Consider the following 20,557-nt stretch of genomic DNA (forward strand, 5'->3'; position numbering starts at 1 on the left):
TCAGCTGTTCTTCTGGTCCTTACCATGTCTGAAAGCACACCAAGATCACACCAACAGGGCATGTTGTCTAGTATCTTTTTTCTTGCCAAGGCAGCCCTACCATTAGGCAGATAGGAAGAAACCGTTTAGATGTTGGAGCAGCCCAATAATCTTTATCCCTGAGATACTCAGTCACTACCATGTGTTGAAGGACAGGATATGCATGTCTTGTGGCCTTGCTCTGAATCAATGCCAAAACTAACACCCCCCCCTTTTATACATGTATGACCTCTGCATAGGAGTGGCAGCATAGAAATTGGATGAATACCAAGTATAGACAACACCCTATGGGCCTGAATCCTATTGTTAGTTCCAATTACAGTAGACTCATTGAAACTGTTGGGCTTACTTGCATGTTGATTCACCATTCAGTGGTTGAATCCATGGCCTCCCTGTGTGAACATGCAACTTCAGTGAGACTGAGAACCTGATCCAATGCATTTTTACTCCACTGTACAAATACAGTGGGCCTTTGGTACTGCTGAAGTTTGGTTCCACGCCCCCCCATGGATACCAAAATTCGTGGATGCTCAAGTCCCGTTAAATGCAATGACGTAGTAAAATGGTGTCCCTTATATAAAAGGCAAAATAAAGGTTTGCTATTTGGAATTTATACTTTCTTGGAATATTTTCAAGCCATGGATGCTTGGATCCATGGATATGGAGGGCCAATTATACAGTCAGCCCTTCATACCCACAGAGTCCTTATCCATGGATTCAACCATCCACGGCTTGAAATTATTTAAGAATATTATATACTGTAAATTCCAAAAGGCAAATTTTGATTTTGCCATTTTATGTAAGGGACACCTTTTTACTATGCCGTTGCATTTAACGGGACTTCAGCATCCAGATTTTGGAAGGGTCCTGGAACCAAACAGCAGCAGATACCAAGAACCCACTGTAACACACTTTGATAACGGCAGAAATACTGGAAGAAGCAGGAAACGATGAGGTACAATTTACCTTTTGCCTTCATTACTCACTCAGCAAGGGGCCTGGAGTAATTACTTCAAATGAACCATTGATAATCTTGCCCCCTTCAGGCCCAAAATTAGCCTCTTACCCTCTGTGGATGCAATTGGTTTTTGCACAATAGTGTAACAAGATGATGGAGGTGCCATCTTCTCCCTTCCTCAGGTAACAGACCATCTTGGGCTAGCCCTGTCCACTTTGAAACCCACAAGCAAATTCCCAGCAACTGCCATTAAGTGGTTTTGAACTTGAAAGTGCAGTTAGCCCTTATGAACCAGGAATAGCGAGGCAGTAACAGACCTAATCCTAAATTAATGCAACCAATCTTTTAAAGCCAGTGGCCACCACATACTTCTCATACATTAACTGTGTTATGTGAAGTAATATGGGGTTTTATGTGTCTGTTACACTCATTGGCATCTAAATCCACTGTTAGCCTAAACCCGAGTAGCCTTACTGAAGCAATGGAAACTTGGTAAGTTGTTTTTCTCTTTTGTGTCACTCTTCGAATTCTTTTTCAAGGTAAGCTAAATGTGTCTGAAATAATACATTAATTTAGTAGAAGAGTCACTTCTTGACTTTCTAACAACTGTATATTCCATTGCAATATTATTGAGGGAATAAGTATCCTAAGTTGTTAGCTAGGGTGAGTATTCAGACCTCATAAAAAAAGAAGAAATATGTAACTAAGATGGAGCTAGAAATCACACAGATTGTTGTTTGACTGCAAGTGCTAGCAGTCCTAGCCAAAATAGTCAGGGTAAAGAATCCTGGGAGTTGTAGTCCAGTAATATGAGTAGGGCTGCATGATTCCCAGCCCTGAAAACAAGAATACAAATTTGCATAGGCTAATTTATATGCATAGATTTAAATTCTATAACTACTGTAATGTAAATAGGAATTCAAAATATCTCACCAGACTATGGGCGCTTGCTCTCCCTTGGACTTGGAACAGAAAGTCTTACAGAGGACTGTCCACTCTCAATTAGGACGCATAGATATTTTGCCATTAAACTTGCAAAAATCTTTTCCTAAAATTTAAACATCTGCCTTGGGAATACTGCTGTGAGTCTTGCAAAGCTTAATGTTTGCCAACGCAGGCTTGCCAACTGCTGTGAGCATTGATAAGACTGTTAACATAAACAAGAGAAAAACAGTTTCATGGTGGAAGGAAAAACAGTGGCAAAAAGGGGGGGGGGAATAACTTTTAAAAAACATTTTAAGATTCTAAACATGATACAAGTCACATGAGAAACATCTAACAATTAAAATACTGAGCACCTCCTTTTCATCCTGTAAATCTGATCCTGTGCTGGAATCTATTTTAAGTGACTAATTCAAGATTTTATTTTAAGTTTGAAAGCTCAGGTGGATGAAATGGCTGCTCATGGTCCTTAGAAAGTGAAAAGACCTGCAGTTGCAGGAGAAGAGAAGACACTCTATGCCAGTGTTACCACAATTGCCAGAGGAGTTAGAAGCAGTCTGTTTTACTACAGTGAACTTTTTGAAAACTGTACTGAGGATCTGCTTCAAACTAAATACAAGGGAGCCATCAAATAAATGAAAAGCAACTTACCGTTTCATTTTTTAATTTCACATCCCTTGCATCAAAAAACAAACAAACAAAATAAAAAACTCCAATGCTTGATTTTTGTCTTAAAACATTTTTATAATTAAATGCCATAAGATATGAAAGGAGTTTCGATACTGCTGTTTCCCTCCCTCATCTGTGTTAAACTAGTTTATGGGGGGCATGGAATTTGATTTGCCTGCAGCATGCATTTGTGTTTATCTGATATCTCAGTGTGATTTCTTTAGTAACACACTGATCAATACCTCAATTTTTTTTCTCTCCGTTGCATTTTCTCTACATTGCCAACAATCCTTTTTCCTGCTGGCAGCAGAGCTTGGAAAAGTTACTTTTGTTTGGACAATTTTCTTCCAGAATCCCACAGGTCAGCATGGTTAGTTGCCACATGTGTTCAGGGACTCTGCAGACTGAACTGATTAGCAGTTATCTTAAGAGCTGATACTCTTTCTCAGTTTCTGGGATTTTATTTATTTATTTAATTTATATCCTACTTTTCTCCTGAATGAGACTATAAACATAGTGTTCTCTAACTGAAATAAAAAACAAAATGCTTCTTTATCTTATCCAAGCCTGACAGGATAATATGTAACAGATTTGGATAGATATTTGCCATAAAATCATGCACAGCCACTTGGCTCCTCATCTCTAGTGCATAGGCAAAGAATCTCAGGGTGAAAAAATGCTAGTGTGCCAATATCTTTCTCATTTTTATATATGGTTGTGTTGAACTAAATAGCATACTCTGAACAACTATGATTTTGCTCAATGTCATCATCAGGGGCTGCTCCCTCTAACATCAACCTTGTAACATCACCAGGTCCTACTTGCTGGGACATCACAAGTTTCTAAATCTTAGATATTGGCCCTGAAGTCACAGAGTATGGGATAGTTTTGACCTGGAAACCCTGCATTGCCTTAGAAATTATGTTACTTTCTAGCCTAACCTATTCTATATAGTTGTTACGATGCCTGCGTCAAATGCAAAAATACCACTGTGAACATCTTAGAAGTTCAGCACAGTTAACAAACTGTTCTGCATTTGGACATTGTGAATTACCTGTGCCCTGTCATCCTCTCCCTTTCTCAGTCATCCTTGGGCTTATAAGAAGAGCCCTGCCTGGGATTATTCTAGAACAATAAATAGTTAAATTACTAAAATCAACAAAAACCTCAAAATATGAGTGCTGGTTAAAAAAGAATCACTAAAATACTACACACAGTTACAGCCTTTTGCCTCCATAACCACTGTATTATAAACATGGCTGGGGAGAAATACCTAGTACAAATTTAGGTGGATTCTGTCTGAGAAGGATATGGAAACCAGATTGACACATTCCTACAAATCTTAACATGAGGGAATTAAGGTTGAATGTTATAGGGAAGTGGTACTTTATTCTTGTGAGTTTAAAACAGGTATGAAGGGATGAAATGGCAAAAGATGTGAAGCTTTTTGATTGTGTCAGCTTTTCGGGAGAGGGCAATGTCAATGCATGTAGTATTTCTGAGACATGGGCCAAACTGTCAGAACTGTGTATTTTAAAAAGGCTTTATTAAAGATCATTTTGCTCTTTTCACAATGTGATTCCTACACACTATCTCATTCATTCATGCACACTTGCCCATGCAGACACAACAAACACACATCACTAGTTACAATAGTTACAGACTGTGTGGTGTCTCAGTGAAATAAATCATCAAATCAGGAAGACTTCAAATTCTGTTAATCTGTCACAAAGAAAAAGCCTCTTTACAAGCAAAAACATAGAAACATACATACACACAATACATATATATGTATGCATGTAGAGTCAGTTAAACCCATAAAGTGTAAAAAAGACTTCATTGGGCATAAATATGATTCAATAAAAAAGGTTTTTCCTTTTATGTGCATATAAATGCATTTTGGTTTCTACACATGTCAAACCAACTGAATCAGAAAGCTAGGACTGATATCCTCAACTCTATAGTGAGACACATTTCAGTTGGACAAAGTAGTGTGAGGATTGCAGCAGCCATGAAGACCATCAAAATAATTTGTTGTGTATCATTTAGGTTACATAGCAACGGTTCACATGCAACTTTCTACATTAGGAAGTGAGCAGAATGATGGTGTTTTCTTGGCTCACAAAACAGAACCACATTTAATGTAATTTTATGTACACAGTAGTAAACACACCAGTATAGTGCATGAAGAGTCATCATTTAAAAGAGACCTTAGCTACAGTAAGGGTAGTTCCAGTGTATCACAGGAAAACATCAAGCATATATAAAAAGGCAGCACCTCTACTACACCAGTGTGGGTGCAGCAAAAGAAAAGGAAAGCAAGGATACTTAACAGGCCTCTGATGGTAGCCACAATGAGGGGCTAAAGCAGAAATCTTTATGTCAGGAACAGGAAATATGCTGCCCTCCAGATGTTGCTAGGCTCTAACTCTCATCATCCATTACTACAAGATGCACTGGTTAGTGCTGATGGGAGCTGCAGTCTTAACATCTGGAAGGGCATATGGCTGTCCAGGCCTGCTTTATGCTTGAGACAACCTGCAGCGGAGCAGCAGGTGCCTTAAGCAGACCCAAGGAGAAGCCTGCAGATAAGTAAAAGGAATATGATATTTTAAAGTAAGCAAAATATTTGCTGTACTGAGTAGTGTTTCAAGAAGGCTTGAACTCAGTAGGCAACACACATACATATGCACAGTTTTCATGTTAATAAAGAATGGCAGGACTGGAAGGAAATACAATGGTGAGTGTTCAAGAGTTCAGCTTAATTCCTGGGCCTGCAAGAGGGCAAGAAAAAAAACATGTTTAGGCTGTTCATGTGGTCTTCCTGGCACAAAGCAGCCATGTTTGGCAATTCAATCTTTCAGGTGTATGGTAAGCAACCAGAGGACAGGTAAGAAAACAAACAGGTGGGCTCTGTGTTTAGATCACTTCCCATTTTCAGTAGTGAAGCACATATATACAACTTCAGCAGACGAGGAGAAAGCATCACACACAGCCATATTCATACCAGACAGTCTGCTGATCACCTTGAGTGTCAGGTGAGGCTGGAGGGTTCTTGCAGCTCACTCCTCTGTTTGCTTCCTCAGTGGCCCCTGCTGGAATGTTATTTTCTGGAGATCGGCTCTGGGCTTTAACAAAGGAGGTGTCACTTTGCCCTGGCCCTTGGAGATTGCTCCCCTCTGTACTGCTGGAGACAACTCTGACAGGAGTCACTGTGGCCACTTCCCCAGACCGCAATGCTGATTTGGATTTGATTTTAGAAGTTGCGTATTGTGGAGGAGGACAGTGGGGTTCCAAACCTACTACGGCTCTTTCCTGTGGCTGAGAATTCAGATCATCCTTAGAACTGGTGGGAGAGTAAGAAAACGGAGGGAACAAGAGTGCCCTATCATCTTTTGGAGGTGCTAAAGAGAGGCGTCTAACATCAAGCTGTCGACATCGAGAGTCAACATTTTGCAAAGAACCCACCACCTTTGCAGACTGTGGCCTCTCTCTCAAAGAGACCTGAGAGACAGCAGCTAAAGGGACTTGAGGGGTGTGGCTGTCTAAGTCCTTGCCCATTTGGATATCTGCCGTTGCAGGCTTTGGCAGGCTGTCATAGCGTCTGTAAACCTCTGGGCCAGAGGCTCTGAGGAGGTCTGCAGAAGCCAAGCTGAATGTACGGTTGAGAGATGTACTTTGTCTGCTTGTGGCACTGCACTGCTGAGGCTGTGGCACTTGCCTGGCAGCCCTGTTGGCTTGACTGTGAGGTGCATGAGGAAGCTTGTGGGAGGCTATGGAGTTTGCCAAAAGCTCTGCTTCTGTTGGCCTAAAGTTTGGTTTGACACAGTGTCCAGGCCTAGCTGGCCTTCCATCTTCATCAGTGCTGGGCATCTTAATGGTTGGAGTGACATAGCTGGTAGGTGTCTTGGTTGCCTCCTTCCTATATTCTTGAGAAAACTGATTTCCAACAGATGGGGACTCATTTGCTTTTTTAAAATAGTCACTTAGCAAGTCATCTTTACTGGATGTCTCCTAAGGAAGGAAAGAAAGAAAGAAGAAAAGAAGGGCTTAATCACATTCATGGCATGTGAAGTTAATGAAATCACTATTAGTACATGGTCACACACAAATGCAGCTCTTAAAAATCTTTCTTTTTTGGCATCAACATATTGGAGCATCTGCAGATGGCCCTGCCTTGTTCTCCTCAATGGTGATGCATGCATGCAGCCACATCAACATGGTGGTGAGCACGCTGCGCCATCATTGAGGAAAACAGGACTAGAGATCCTAAGGAATTTGCCATCTGGAGTGGATCTGGAATTGAACCTCCACAGATACAAGGACGGACTGAAAGCGAATATAAAAATCTAACAGTTTCAGTGGGCTGTCAAAACTTGTGTCTTCATGAGCAAAATTATTCACTAGAAGTCAAAGTAATGTGCAGTTACAATAGGTGTGTTTCTATTGAAAATCATGGGTGAATTTAATTTCAAGTGGATACACGCCCCACCGCCCCCTGCTTACACAATCCTTGGAAGCTGCCCTCCCATTTTTTGGGTTGCCTTGAGTAAAACCCAGTCCAAAGCAGTGTCTTTTGGCGGCAATAATTTTTCTATGGGCACAAGAATTCTGATAGCATCTTCTCACCTGTTTTAAGTGTTATTGGTGCAAAATACAAACACTGGCTTTACTACTGAGATATATGCTGTACATAAGGAGATTGCTGCCTGACCCTTAGTATGTTGTTGACCTCTGTATATGATTAAATTATTTATGGGGAGATGAGCAGTCAGTAAAGCATGAATCAGACTTCCACCTTAAATGAACATGCATGCAAATAAATCTTGGGTAACGTGTTCAATATTCTTAAGTTGCAATTGGGGTTAGCAAGATTATTGAATTTGTTGTTGTTTTTCCTTCAGTAGCTTTACACTGCTGCTGTATGTTAAATTTCAGAGGAAGGAACTGGCAAAACCTACTCTTTGCCTAAGAAAAACCCATGAGATCCTTGTAGGTCGACAGGCAACTTGAAGGCACAAACACATACACAGCTTTACACAGTCGTATGGAGAAAACTCCACCCATCTCTTAGGAGGGAGAAGACAGATGTTGGAAGTCAATTAAACCAGCTAATAGTCACAGGAAATACAAACAAACAGACCAAGAAGCAAAAGGAAAACAAATGCTCCCTGGAAGCAGGAAGAGGGTCTATGCTCTTTCCAGTCACTAATGCACTTTCAATAAATATTTTTAAAAATCATGCTATGAAAATAATAAAACAATGTTGTATCTTTGTAGGTAGGATCCTGGTAGCTCAGCTCTCATTTTACAGTGAAGAGCTTCTCATTTTATGGGGGTTGCAGCCTAATGCAAACATCAGCTTGATAGGATGGAAACCCAAATAACTCAAGGAAACCCAAAGATTTGTTCCTAATCATACGACTGTACTACTGACAATTTAACATATATTATGCCACTCATTACCAGACTCTGGAAGGGAAAATAAATGGAATTCTTTGGAAACTCAAATATCAAGTTGAGCAAAAGACAGAGATGTGTTTGTTTAAATTATTCATTCCTGCAATAACAATGGCAATAACAATAACAAGTACATTTCTATTAGTGCACTTAAGCACTTGCTGGGTACTGATTTTAGCAACCTTGGAAAGATGCCAAGCTAAGTCGACCATGGAGCCTCTGGCTGGTATTGAACTCACAACTTTGCAACTGTGAGTGAGTGAGTGACTGTAGCACTGGCGTTCAACTACTGTGCCACCAGGGCATAGGAAAATCAATAATTTAATCAATTTTCTTCCTTTTTGTGGGAACATCTTTGAAAGCTGAGCAGTTTTTGGAGGCAATTCTCACAAGTGAAGAGAGCCTCCTTTCCAACTCACCTGCTCCTTGCATCCTTGGGGGATGGACATGTAGTAACTGGTCAGAGGGTAAGCTATAGCTGTTGACAATGCTCATTTGGCTTCCCACACCCTGCAATTTGGTCTGGCTGGCAGGAGGGAGCTGACCAAGGATTGGTGATAGCTATAGCCATTGAAACACCCAGGTTGGCTTCTACCCACATGGGGTGGCATGTGGGGATGGGGATGAATGAGGACTATTGATAGATATAACTGTTTATGGTACTCATTCAGCTTTCTCCCTAACTTCCTGCTCTCTCCATGTAGTGGAAGGTTGGGAGAAAGTCCACCAAAGATCACAAATTACTAGCCCTTGACAATCTTTGCTCACTCCTCCCTGTCCACAAGTGAGGATTGTCAATGACTCTTGTGACAATTGGTGCACAACAATGTAGGCATTCACAGGTGGCCTCTGAAGGTCTTGGAGGACGACACTGTTGTCATGCCCCTGCTATCAGAACATAATTGTCAATGATCCTCAGTTGCCCCTCATCCTCCCCCAGTTGCTACCTGGCTATAGGTTGGGGGGGGGGGGCAAAAATATGAGTCTGGACTATGGGAGTAGTAGCAATCCTTCTATTGAAAAACTCAAGGAGAACAAACCAAAAAAGGAGCTTCAATATTCTCCTCATTGAGGTTTCTGACACTCAGGAACTCTTTTACATCCCACTATTCTTTCCATCCATAGGGTACTCTAATATAATTAATGCTTTAATTTCAATTAATATTGAGCAGCAAGAATTCTGCCACTGGATCCAAGTGCACATGATCAATAAGCTCTTGCATTGATACTTTTTTATTATTATTATTTCTCTCCTCATAGGCAGAAACTTGTATTCTGGATACTTTGCTTACATTTGGTGGAGACAGCCTGTTGCTTTCTTCAAGGAATTCTTCCAGGGTTACCATCTCACTCCCTGGAGAGGCGGATCGGTGCCTAACAGAATGTGTCTGGGCTTGGTTACTTTTCTGAGGTATACCATATGACAAGAAGCTGTTCCTGCTATGGGAGACATTGTGCTTAGTATTTGAGCCCACAATAGCTGAGGAAATGGGACAGAATAGGCCGTCTCTGGATGACCCTGGTGTGTCTTTACTCAGTACCATATCTTCACTGCTGAGACTCTCTGATCTGCCACGACCACAGTCAAAAGATCCTGCATCAGAAGATTTATAAATATCAAAGTTACTCACTTTTTATTTTGTGAAGAAGGTTTTCTTAAGAACTAATGAAGTATCTTCCCTAGAGATCAAGGGACACTCTGGTCAGATGGACAATTGGTAATTTAAAATAAAACGTATCCTTTGTGTGATAAAGAACAAGACACAATATATGCCTTGCCCAGTAGGATTAAGATTTAGTCTAACAGATGTTGGTGACCTACTATGGTGTAGTGGTTTGAGCACTGGATTAGAAGTCTGTGAGAACAGGGTTCAAATCCTCACTTGGCCTTGGTAACTCACTGGATGACCTTGGGCAAGTCGCACCCTCTCAGCCTCAGAGAAAAACAATGGCCCCATATAGACAGGCCAAAATAAAGCTGCTTCAGGTCACTTTGGAGGTATGCTGTTTACATGATGCATGCATGCTAAGAGGCCAGAAGCTGCACTAAAGCTGTGCTCCAGTCCTTAGGACTGGATCGTGGCTTTGGTGTGGCTTCCGGAGTCTTAGGACGCATGTATCATTTAAACAGCATACCTCCAAAGTGACCCAAAGCAGCTTTATTTTGGCCTGTCTGTATGGGGCTACTGATAATCCCCCTCTGAACAAATCTTGCTGAGAAAACCTCATGATATGGCAATCCTAAATCAGAAATGACTTGAAGCCACAGCAAACAATGTAACAGATGTCCAGAGCAATATTTAAGTGCATATGCCAAATTACAGGATAACAGATAATTATGATCTTACCTTTCAAATTTAGAGACGAGCTTCCAGTGGATAAATTTTCACTATTCTCTAAACTGTTGGGTCTGGATTCTAGGGGTTAAAAAGAGACATGGGCATTAAACAATCTAAGAGGAGTCTGCCTTCTAAACTGGATGAAATAAGAAAAAACCAAAACTCTTGAATAAAGTCATTGGAGAACAGAAACATTTTCAGAATAGGGTATCCCCACTTCTTCTATTCCAAAGCAACCAAATATAAGATGATAAAAAGCAAGAATGAAAAAAGAGTAATTCACTTACTGTGTTGCTTGTTTGAAAGCTCTCCCTCAGGGAAGTTTTCACACAGATTACCATCCGAACTATAGCCTAGATAGAAGAACGTAAGATTTTAGAAGACAACTGTCAATACAGATAGGTAAAACCAGCACACCTCAGAAAGCTGCCTGGAGTCTTGAATTTTTAAATTCTTTTAAAGGTTTTTCTAAACAACAACAAAAACGAACACCTCAAAATGCCTCCTGCATTGCTGTCAGATGGGAATGGGTGGGTTCTGCCATGATTTTATCCCCAGGGGAGGCTTTTTTTGGACCGGGAAGGATACTGGAAAATTAGCCCCTCCACTGTGGAGGGTGTTAGAAATTTTAAAAAATTGGAAACTATTTCTCAAAAACAAAAACAAAACCCAGCAGTCTAAAATGGTTTTGCAAAGGCCACAGCAGTCTTAAGGTGAAACTTTCTCTACCCCTTAAGATGGACACTAGATTCTATTGAAAAAGTAGTCTCCATGAGGTTAGATGTGCTACACACCTTTGGGTCTGTTTTGTAGTCTAGATGTGGGAGTAGAAGCTGAAACAGCCAGGTAAGTGGCTGATGCAGAATAAGTCCTGGAACTTGGCTCCACATGGCACTGTTTGATAGTAGATTCTGCTGTGTTTTCGATGTGGTCGTTGCTGCCTCCATAATGAGAAATCCTCTTCTGTTTTGAATCTATTGATGTTGAGTGGTAAAAGACAGGAAAACAAAGGGAAAAAGACAATAAACTACCCCAAAGCTAAGTTCAGAGTGTTCCATTATCTTATAAATGCAGCAAGCAGGCACATTACAATCAAACATAAGATGCATTACTACACAAACTGTTTCTTTAAAGGTTAGCACCAGAGAGAGAGAGAGAGAGAGAGAGAGAGAGAGAGAGAGAGTATATGTTTGCTTCCAATTTTGCAACTAGACAACTATGCAATAGGAAGCTAATGAGGGACAGGACAAGAAAGAACATTTTTACTACATATTATTATGAAAGAGGAAGAAACATACAGAAATAATGGGGTTAGGAAAGCGACATAAATGCTTTTGAGACTCTAGCCTATGCCCATTTTATTTTAGAATAAACCATACTGAAGGATCAGATTGTACAATTGCTACTTCCTTGAATTTAATCATAAAGGTCAAATAAAATGTGATGCTAAACAAATACGATGGTTTGTACTAAATACTGTTTAATTTGAAAGCATGTTTTTAACATGGTATCACTTAAGATGAGATTTTCACTTATAAATTGAATCTGGTACCTGAATCATTAATTGCACAAATTATTTGCCATAGTAATAAGGGAGAATTCATTAAATAATTCAGGGTCTTGGAAGCCTTAAGGCTCCCAAAGGAAAAATTGGAAGAAATATGCAAATTCAATATTTCAACATGAGCTTTGATGAGAAGCAAGCTTTCACATTTCAACTGTTGTTTTTTGTTTCTTTGTTTTTAGAGCAATTCTTCATGGGCAAAGGCACTAAATCACTGAAAAATAAATAGAATGTGGCACAAGTAACAAATGGCTACTGTAGACAACAGAGTGAACAGATTAGTACTGAAGACAGATTAATTACAAAGTATATTAAAGAAAGTCTGAAAAGAGAGTCAGGATGTTGTGCTGCTTATCCAAAATTACCTCCATGTGAGTGTATGGTGCAATGGGAGAATAATTAGGATATTGTACAAAGGCAAAATAGCATCACCTGGGCAGGAAACTATGCTGGACCTTATCTAACGTGTCCCACATTCTAAAAACTTGTGGAAACATCCAAGCCAAACCCATTCACTATTTAAGCTTGCAAGCCAAACTTTCAGTTTGCTGTTCAGTCCAAGAAAAAACACTACCTATTCTATGCTATAATAATAATATGTAGTATACATATTAATATCCTCAACCGGGGAAGGAAAGGAAAGAAACAGCAAAGGCAGTTTAATAACACTGCTTGTTAGGCACATGTTAAAGGATGGCCGTCTTTTGAAATGCAAAGTAGTTCTAACACTGCTAAGCATAGATGGAAAGGTGTTTGCTCACAGCACAACTGTGATGGCACTTGTTCACTGCTGAAATCAGAATACTGCACCTTGTCATAACATTACTCAAGATGGCATTTTCCAAAAGTGAGGCAAATAGACTATCAATCAAATGATATGTGGATTAAGATGTCAAACTATTATAGGGAGTATGTGTCCTGTATCTTCATGCCTACATTGCAACATTATCAGAACACAGTCAAATGGCATCTTGGGAAGAGAGTGTCCTGCAAAGTCTCAGCTGGATATAAGAACTCCTTTATACAGAACATTGTACAGAACATGCAAATATTATTAAGAGGATGCATTGCCTGCAACATAGCAGCAAAAGCTTGTTTTTACATTTGGACAGGACATGAGGCACACCAGCAACTGCAAAACATTACTGAAGCACACAGCAAGTTCACTTACTTAAGATGTGCACCATCACCAATACTGTAAACATATATGGGCACAGTATGTCATGGGTCTCATTCAGTGTACTTGCAATGATGAAATTATCCTGATTACACAATAAAAAATCTTTCATCTTAAGGGTGGGGAGAAATGTAGTTCGTGTTGACTTGATCTGGTTTTGGATTTAGTTCATGTCTGTAATATGATGAGTATCTATGGGTTTGTGTGTAGACAGGTTAAGGCCCAATTTAAAAACAAAACAAAATAGAAAAGCATAAAATAAATGAGAAGAGAGGTGTTAGGAATCCCCCGTTTCCAAGAAAGAAAGTGGTTCATTAGAAGAGGATGGGATGTCAGAAGACGACCAGAACCAGAGGCGATTAGAGACAGATGGATGATTCGATGGAGACTTAGGAGACTTTTCTTTGGGCTTGCTGGTGCTTCTCAAAAAGGCAATCTTTTTGCGTTGAGCAGCTAATTGTTATCACCCAGAGATCCCGAAAAGAAGAAAAAAAGGTAACAGAAATAACTAAAATGCATTTCAAACATCTAAACATAAAAAGGGGTAATTTTCTACAGCAACTACTAAATTAGTTAAGGGATTAGAATAAGAATAAAGCACAGCATCAACCTTTAGTGTGTACAATGAAAGCAGACACTGTAAGTTCATGTACAATTCTTTATCAAGGGATTGTAGGAAATAAAAGCAACATTTCATATAATTCTAGTTTCAGATATGCTTGTTTTTCATTACTTTAATATTTTTCACAATACAAACACAATTTTCTTGAAAAATAGATTGTTGTGACCTAATATGACCTTCCTCTATGATGGGGATATTTAGATTGTGTGTAATGTTTCATACGGAAGTATTTTGGTGCAGATTGGAGATTGTGGGTAGTTTTTCCACAAGAAAGACAGAGCCATAAACCACACCCTGGTTTTGATTTATGTCACTGTCTTGTTGGAAGAGACAAGCCAGAGCTCCTGCTTTAGCCATGAAAATACACCTTAGAGCCTTGTTTGCATAGGTCTTTGTTTGCAGGAGCAACCAAGGATCATGCATGTGAATGCTGTTCAGAAACAATAAGCCAAGATTCTCCAGAATACTAGTTTATTGTGGCATCTTAACATGGCCATTTCCATGTGTCATGTACACAATTTTTTTCTTTTTAGGAATTTGTGTACTTTCAAATCAGTTACCAGGGTAGTTTACAAATCAAATAATAAAAACATATCAATACAAAAGTACAAACAAAACATCAAAGACAGTACTGGTGGGAAGCAACTTCTTAACATGAATACATAACTAGTATGTGCAAAGGAAAACTGGTTGTTGTAGGGTCACACATGAAGATCTACATGATGGTTTCATACCAGATTCTTCACAGAATTATATAAGTTGTGAGGCAGTTCTAAGATGTATAGTGGGAATGGTGTAGGGAATGTGTTGGGTGAGGTTGTAAATCCACAGCTCTCCAGAGCCCAAGGCACCCTCTCCCCAAATTGGCTGATGAACTATAACAAAGAGGGAGAAACCTCAGGCAATGAGGCCAATTCAGCCCTCTAGGTCTCCCTAGGTCAGTGATGGAGAACCTTTTAGAGACTGAGTGCCTAAACTGAAACTCAAAACCCATTTATATATCGCAAAGTGCCACGTCCCTCTGGATTTCTAGTGACAAACTCTAGTGAACTCTGTGTTGGGATGATAGTGGTGTGCCCACAGAGAGGGCTCTGAGTGCCACCTTTGGCACGCGTGCCATAGGTTCGCCACCACTGCCCTAGGTGGATACATCTCTTCCATCTTGATACAGCATTTGGTGATTTTCAAGGTTTTCCATAACTCCTCTCAATTCTAAAAGTGTTGAAATGCCTCCTCTAAAGATCTGTTAGTGTAAGTCCAAGCTTTAATCTAAAACATGCTGGTATTTGGGTCCTAACCATTTGTCTTTGTTCCTGCTCATTACTGAAACACAGATCGTGTAAATTTCTTTGATATTTTGAGTTGATATAGAAGAAATTTCCTCCATTGCTTTAAAGGTCCCAAGGAAGGTAGGGGAAAGCAGAAACTGCAGGAGACCCTGTCTTTTACCATGCTAGGCTCATGCCAACAAGGCTGTGGATCTGTCAGAGGCTCCAGGGTTGGAGCTCACTGAAATCACAGGATTGCCCCACTTGTGGAGCGTATTCACAGATGTTTTACTATACATGCCAATTTTATTTTTGCCTTCGAATAAATGTAATTATTTAAAACTTTCTGCAAGTTCCTTTTACCTCTAAAAATTGATTACTTGCTTTATTTCAGTATATCCTGCCCCAAATATTTGAGAGAGAGAGATGATTATGACATAGGAACCACCACATTATCAATATCAAGTTGCTTGAAAGAGATTATGTATCCAGCTTCATTTACAACATTTCCTTGAATTAAAATTCTGAATTTGTACTATTGTTTCTTTTCCACTTGCTCCCTCTGCTGTTACCAACTTAGATGAGAAAACACCAAACTGCAGAAAGAGAAAATTATATAATTTTCTAGATGAACCTAACATTCATTTTCTTTGCGGAAAGTTCCCATAAAGTAAACAATTTTCATCAACTCATAGAGAAACAGGTATTATTAGGCAAAATATAATAATATTCAAAAAATTGATACAAGTAGTATCTAAAAGATAGAATTTCACGAATATGTAGAACCATATATACAGTCGCCCCTCCTTATCCACTGATTTTTTTTATCTATGGATTCAAGCATCTACGGCTTGAAAATATTATAAAAAAGTATACACTCCAAATAGCAAACCTTGATTTTGCCATTTTATATGAGGGACACCATTCTGCTATGACACTGTATTTAATAGAACTTGAGCATCCACAAATTTTGTTATCCATGGTGGTTCCTGGAACCAAATTCCAGTGGATAACAAGGGCCCACTGTACTAGAATATATGGCAACATCATCATTAGTTTTCTGTTGGATTTTCAGGCTATGTGGCTGTGTCCTGGAAGAGTTTGTTCCTGATGTTTTGCCAGCATCTGTGGCTGGCATCTTCAGAGAATGCTGGCATGGGAGTGAGTGGGGTATATATATGCTGTGTGACCCTTGGTTGAGAGGAAGTGATTTACATGTTAATCTCTGTGTTGGTCTGTTGTTCAATGGCAGGGTGTCTATTTAATTAATGATCCATTGTCTGCTGGGAAATCCCCCCCCCCCGACCCTGGCTGGTTTTCATCTGCATGGGCTGGATCTTGATTTTGGTGTTTTTCCAACATCATTATTAAACAGTCCAGGAATTAATGCATTAATGTAATAATGTATAGACCAGCTTTTTGTCATATTGGTGCCAAAGGAAGTTTATAATAAAGAAGAAATCTAAGACACTTAAAGATCTAGCATATTCATTTTGTCTATGGTTATTATTATCATCATTATTATTATTAACCTTTATTTATAAAGCGCTGTAAATTTATGGTTAGAGACAAATTTGTGTAATGCAGAGCAGGAATTAGTATCTTTTTAAAAAAATGCTCAAAATCTACCCTCTTATGTGTCTAGGAATTTTTTTTGCAATAATATCCCCTGGAATTGTTTGTTTGTTTGTTTCCAAACAACAGTTTCTAGTTTTTTTCATAACAAGAAATTATTAGAAATTACCCACTGTCTAGAAAAGCCCCCATGGGCTTAACACAGTTTGGTGGCAGCAAACATAAACATGACAAAATTGCCACCATATCCCCTGAGGAAGGGACTTCAGCCTGTGACTGTCTGCAGCTCCAGAGCAGTGTTTACGTGCCTCTTGGGGAGTGGTGTCTGGGGAGGTGTACAATTCACTGCCTGAATCAAGAGGTTTACCCCATCTCATGGAAAGGCCAGTCCCGTTCTTGACTGTGGGGTATGCAGTAATTTCTCAATTACACTTTCCCACAAAGAAAGACTATGCCTCTCTGAGATTGGGAAGAAGGTGCTTCACAGCAAAAGCCTTCTTCCTTTCGGAGAATGGTCTTTATTTTTGAACATATGGAATTCAGAGATGAGCTTCACTGATACACCTTAATGCCCTGAAAGATGGCTAATCAGAAGTATTTTAACCCGGTATCAGTTTGGCAGCTTAAAAGTATTGTATTTTTTTTTAAAATGCAAATTATATACCTGAACAGAGAACAAATGTGGTGTAGTGGTTTGAGCATTGGGCTATAACTTTGGAGACTAGGATGTGATTCCCAACTCAGCCATGGAAACTTGTTGGGTGACTCAGTCCTCCCGCAGAAAATCCTGTGACAGTTTTGTTTTAGGGTCACTATAAGTTGGAAATGACCTGAAGGCACATGGCAACAATACATTAACACTTTTTTTCAGGGCAAACTCCAGACAGAGTGGCATGCTGAGGCCCCAAGGCTAGAAAGGCCCTCTGAGGAATGCTATAGTAAGATTATATGGGATCGATTCTATGCCCTTTTCAAAGTCCTTCAGACTCTGTTAACTGTTCTCTCCTTCAAAAAAGACTTGTTAAAAAAAAAGAATATGGCTAGCTCTCATTTTTTCCCCATGACTTTGGTGGCATTTTGGCATGCTTAATTTTGACTGGAACACAGCTCCAGCAAAGTATTCTAGCATAATCTAACAGGAAACGTCTACTTTGACTAATTAGCCATTCAGTGCAGCACCACTTACCTTTGTTGACAGGTCCACTGTTAGGTTCTTTATCTTCCAAGGAAGTGGACTCTATAGAGGTGTTCTCCAAACTCTCTTGCTGTTTGGGAAGCTGTGTAGGAGGTGGTGATCCTGCTGTCTCTGCGCTTTCTGACTGCCATGGAGGGCTTTCTGCTGAAGATTTCAATCTCTCTCTCGTAGCCTCTTTCTTTGGTTTTATAAGTTTAACCAAGGCTTTAGCTCCTATCCAGTGGTTTTTCCTGATGTTGGTAAATTTTACAGAGGGAAAAATCAGCAATAGTTTTGTTTAAAGTACAAACAACAACAGCAACAAGAATATATTTCTTTCTTGCTTCTTCTCAAGGCTTGAGGCAGGGTACAGCATATGAAAACACAAAACACATTTTAAAAGAAAACACATAAAACCAACAGTTAAAATAGAATAGTAGTAAATGCTTTCCTACATATTCTTGTTTTTCACCAGCAAGTAGTACTAAAAACTGGGAAAGTGTTAATGCAGGTAAATAATTTGGGAGTTTTATGATGGAGAAGAAGTTGGGATGAATTGTGAATTGTGGAAGACAAAGGTCATGTATCTAATATTGCCAAAAGGTCCAGAAAAGCCTTGCGATAACAAAGATGTGGTTATAAAGAGAGGCAGCATGATGTAATGGTTTGATTGTTGGACTATTGCTCTTAAGACCAGTGTTTGATTCCTCATTCAGCCATGGTCTTTAGTTTTGGATTGTGGGAGAAAGGTAGGATATAAATCCTTGAAATACATAAAATATAAATTTTGTTTAGTTCTGCATTATAATCAGAATGAAGGCATCCAGAATGGCAGTGATTTCACTAATTTTATTAAAATTCCTCTGGGAGAAAGTTGGCAGGTTATGATAGGGCACAACCAATTTCCTTACAAGTTAACATCTTCTCTGCTTACTGCTGTGCTTCATAATAAGCTTCAAATGTCAAAGACATAGCTATGGTAGTCTCTTTCAGCATAAACAGATATCAAGGCATCCTATAGTACCTTTCAGACTCAGAAAAAAGATTAGCTCTTACATAAGTTCTTGTGGACTCCATATGAAGTGGGTGTATAACTTTTTTTTAGCTTCAGATTTGTTAACTATGGCGCAGTACACACCGCCAATAAGCATACCAGCTCCGATACTAGGGTTAGGGACTGCTTGGCAACCGCATGGTCCTTAACATATGTACTGGTGTCATTACATTGGCGGCGTCCCATGTATATTGGCGCCGCCATTGTGATGTAAGCGCTGCATGTTGCTTACGTCACAAGTGCGCCAATGGCACACATGCGACGTCACTGCAGCGCTGTCAAAAAACCCTGGAAATACCGGGTTCTTTTTGCTCAACAGTGACGGCATGCTGTTTGGGGGCTGTGCCGTCCCTGCAGAAAAAAAAAAACAGGCACCGGTAGGCCACCGTTTCTCAGCAGTCTGTCCCGGCCATTAGCTCTTATCCCAGCTCTGCAGCATGGTTCTCATGATTATGTGAGGTGACAGATCCCCAGAGCCCCATAGTTCCAGCCTTTGGGTTCCCCATTGCCCTTTTATCCCCAAAGGTCTATCCCTAGATCTGGTGTTTAGGCCCCAAAGGGACCACTCTATTGTACAACCGGCTCTGTTTATTGTTGGGTTAGATTTGGTAATGCATGTCTGAGTCGCCTCATTATTTCTTTATCCAGACAGAGATGTAGAAAAAAAACTGAATAACAATTACGCTAGCATTATGTTGGCTTCATATGCAATGCAACATTTTTGTTAAAAACAAAGTAACATTGTTCCCTGAACATTTCCCACACCTTCAGCTCCCATCAAACAAACATTCCTATCTGGTCTTCATCAGCCCTATCTCTATTTGTGTCAACCCTGGCGATCAATGGGGTGACAGATGTCTCAGCCAGATCGCCCTCACATCCGATGATGATGATGATTTGTGTCTGGCACTATCTCTGTCTGTCTTAATATTTAGCTTATTCTTATTTGCTCCCTGTAACTATCTGTATTTTTAACTAGTCTTATGTGACAGTTTAATAGACAAGCCTCTAATTGTACAGTATTTCCCCTATAATCCCACCCCCAACAACCTGAAGCCTGTGATTGTCTGACTTTAAACAGATCAAGAAGGCTAATAGTTTAACTCTTTACTTCATGTGACCTGGTATACAAACCAGGAAAGCTTCCATTGTCTATAGGAATAAGAGGAAGAGTGTTTGGATGTTTCTGGAATATAACTTGCATGCTCCTCCATCATCCTGTCCTGTTAGGGCTGATGTGTGCCAGGCTAAGAGGCAGTTCAAGGATGGGAAATATGTAGCCTTCCAGATGTGCCCTGGCATACAAACCAGGAAATTTCCATTGTCTATGGGAAGGAGAGGAAGAGTGTTTGGATGTTTATACCTTGCATTCTCCTTCACCACAGTTTTGCTGTTAGGGCTGATGAAAGGTACAGTGCAACATTTGGAAGGCCACATATTCCTCATCCTTGAACTGTAATTTTCCTTTTCATACACACTGGGAAATTATTATTAATATCCCTGGAACATACCACAATATGTCTTGGCTGGTCCAAAGGCATTAATAATAGTTTCCTGATTTGTATGAAACAGGAAACTAGCTAAAGAAGAAACTCCTGTTTTGTTCAGTTGCTCAAAAGCAGAAAATAAGTACGTATAAAACATGGCTTGTTCATATTTTGGCTTATTTCTTGAGCTTCAATAAAGTTTCATCTATTTGATAAAGAGAATACAGTC

The 20,557-nt window shown here is 39.7% G+C and overlaps 1 protein-coding gene across 1 annotated transcript in view; it reads right to left on the reverse strand.

Annotated features, from left to right (window-relative positions):
- Positions 1-4,137: 4,137 nt before the first annotated feature.
- CCDC88C (coiled-coil domain containing 88C) overlaps positions 4,138-20,557 on the reverse strand; it is a 142,064-nt gene continuing 125,644 nt past the window's right edge. The window contains 8 exon segments of the mRNA XM_042460573.1: positions 4,138-6,622; positions 9,361-9,662; positions 10,417-10,485; positions 10,695-10,760; positions 11,202-11,381; positions 13,143-13,299; positions 13,429-13,601; positions 17,800-18,038. Coding sequence (XP_042316507.1) covers positions 5,594-6,622; positions 9,361-9,662; positions 10,417-10,485; positions 10,695-10,760; positions 11,202-11,381; positions 13,143-13,299; positions 13,429-13,601; positions 17,800-18,038 — 2,215 coding nt within the window. The 3' untranslated portion in view covers positions 4,138-5,593.

Source organism: Sceloporus undulatus, chromosome 1 (genome assembly GCF_019175285.1).
Source record: "Sceloporus undulatus isolate JIND9_A2432 ecotype Alabama chromosome 1, SceUnd_v1.1, whole genome shotgun sequence".
Classification (NCBI taxonomy): domain Eukaryota; kingdom Metazoa; phylum Chordata; class Lepidosauria; order Squamata; family Phrynosomatidae; genus Sceloporus; species Sceloporus undulatus.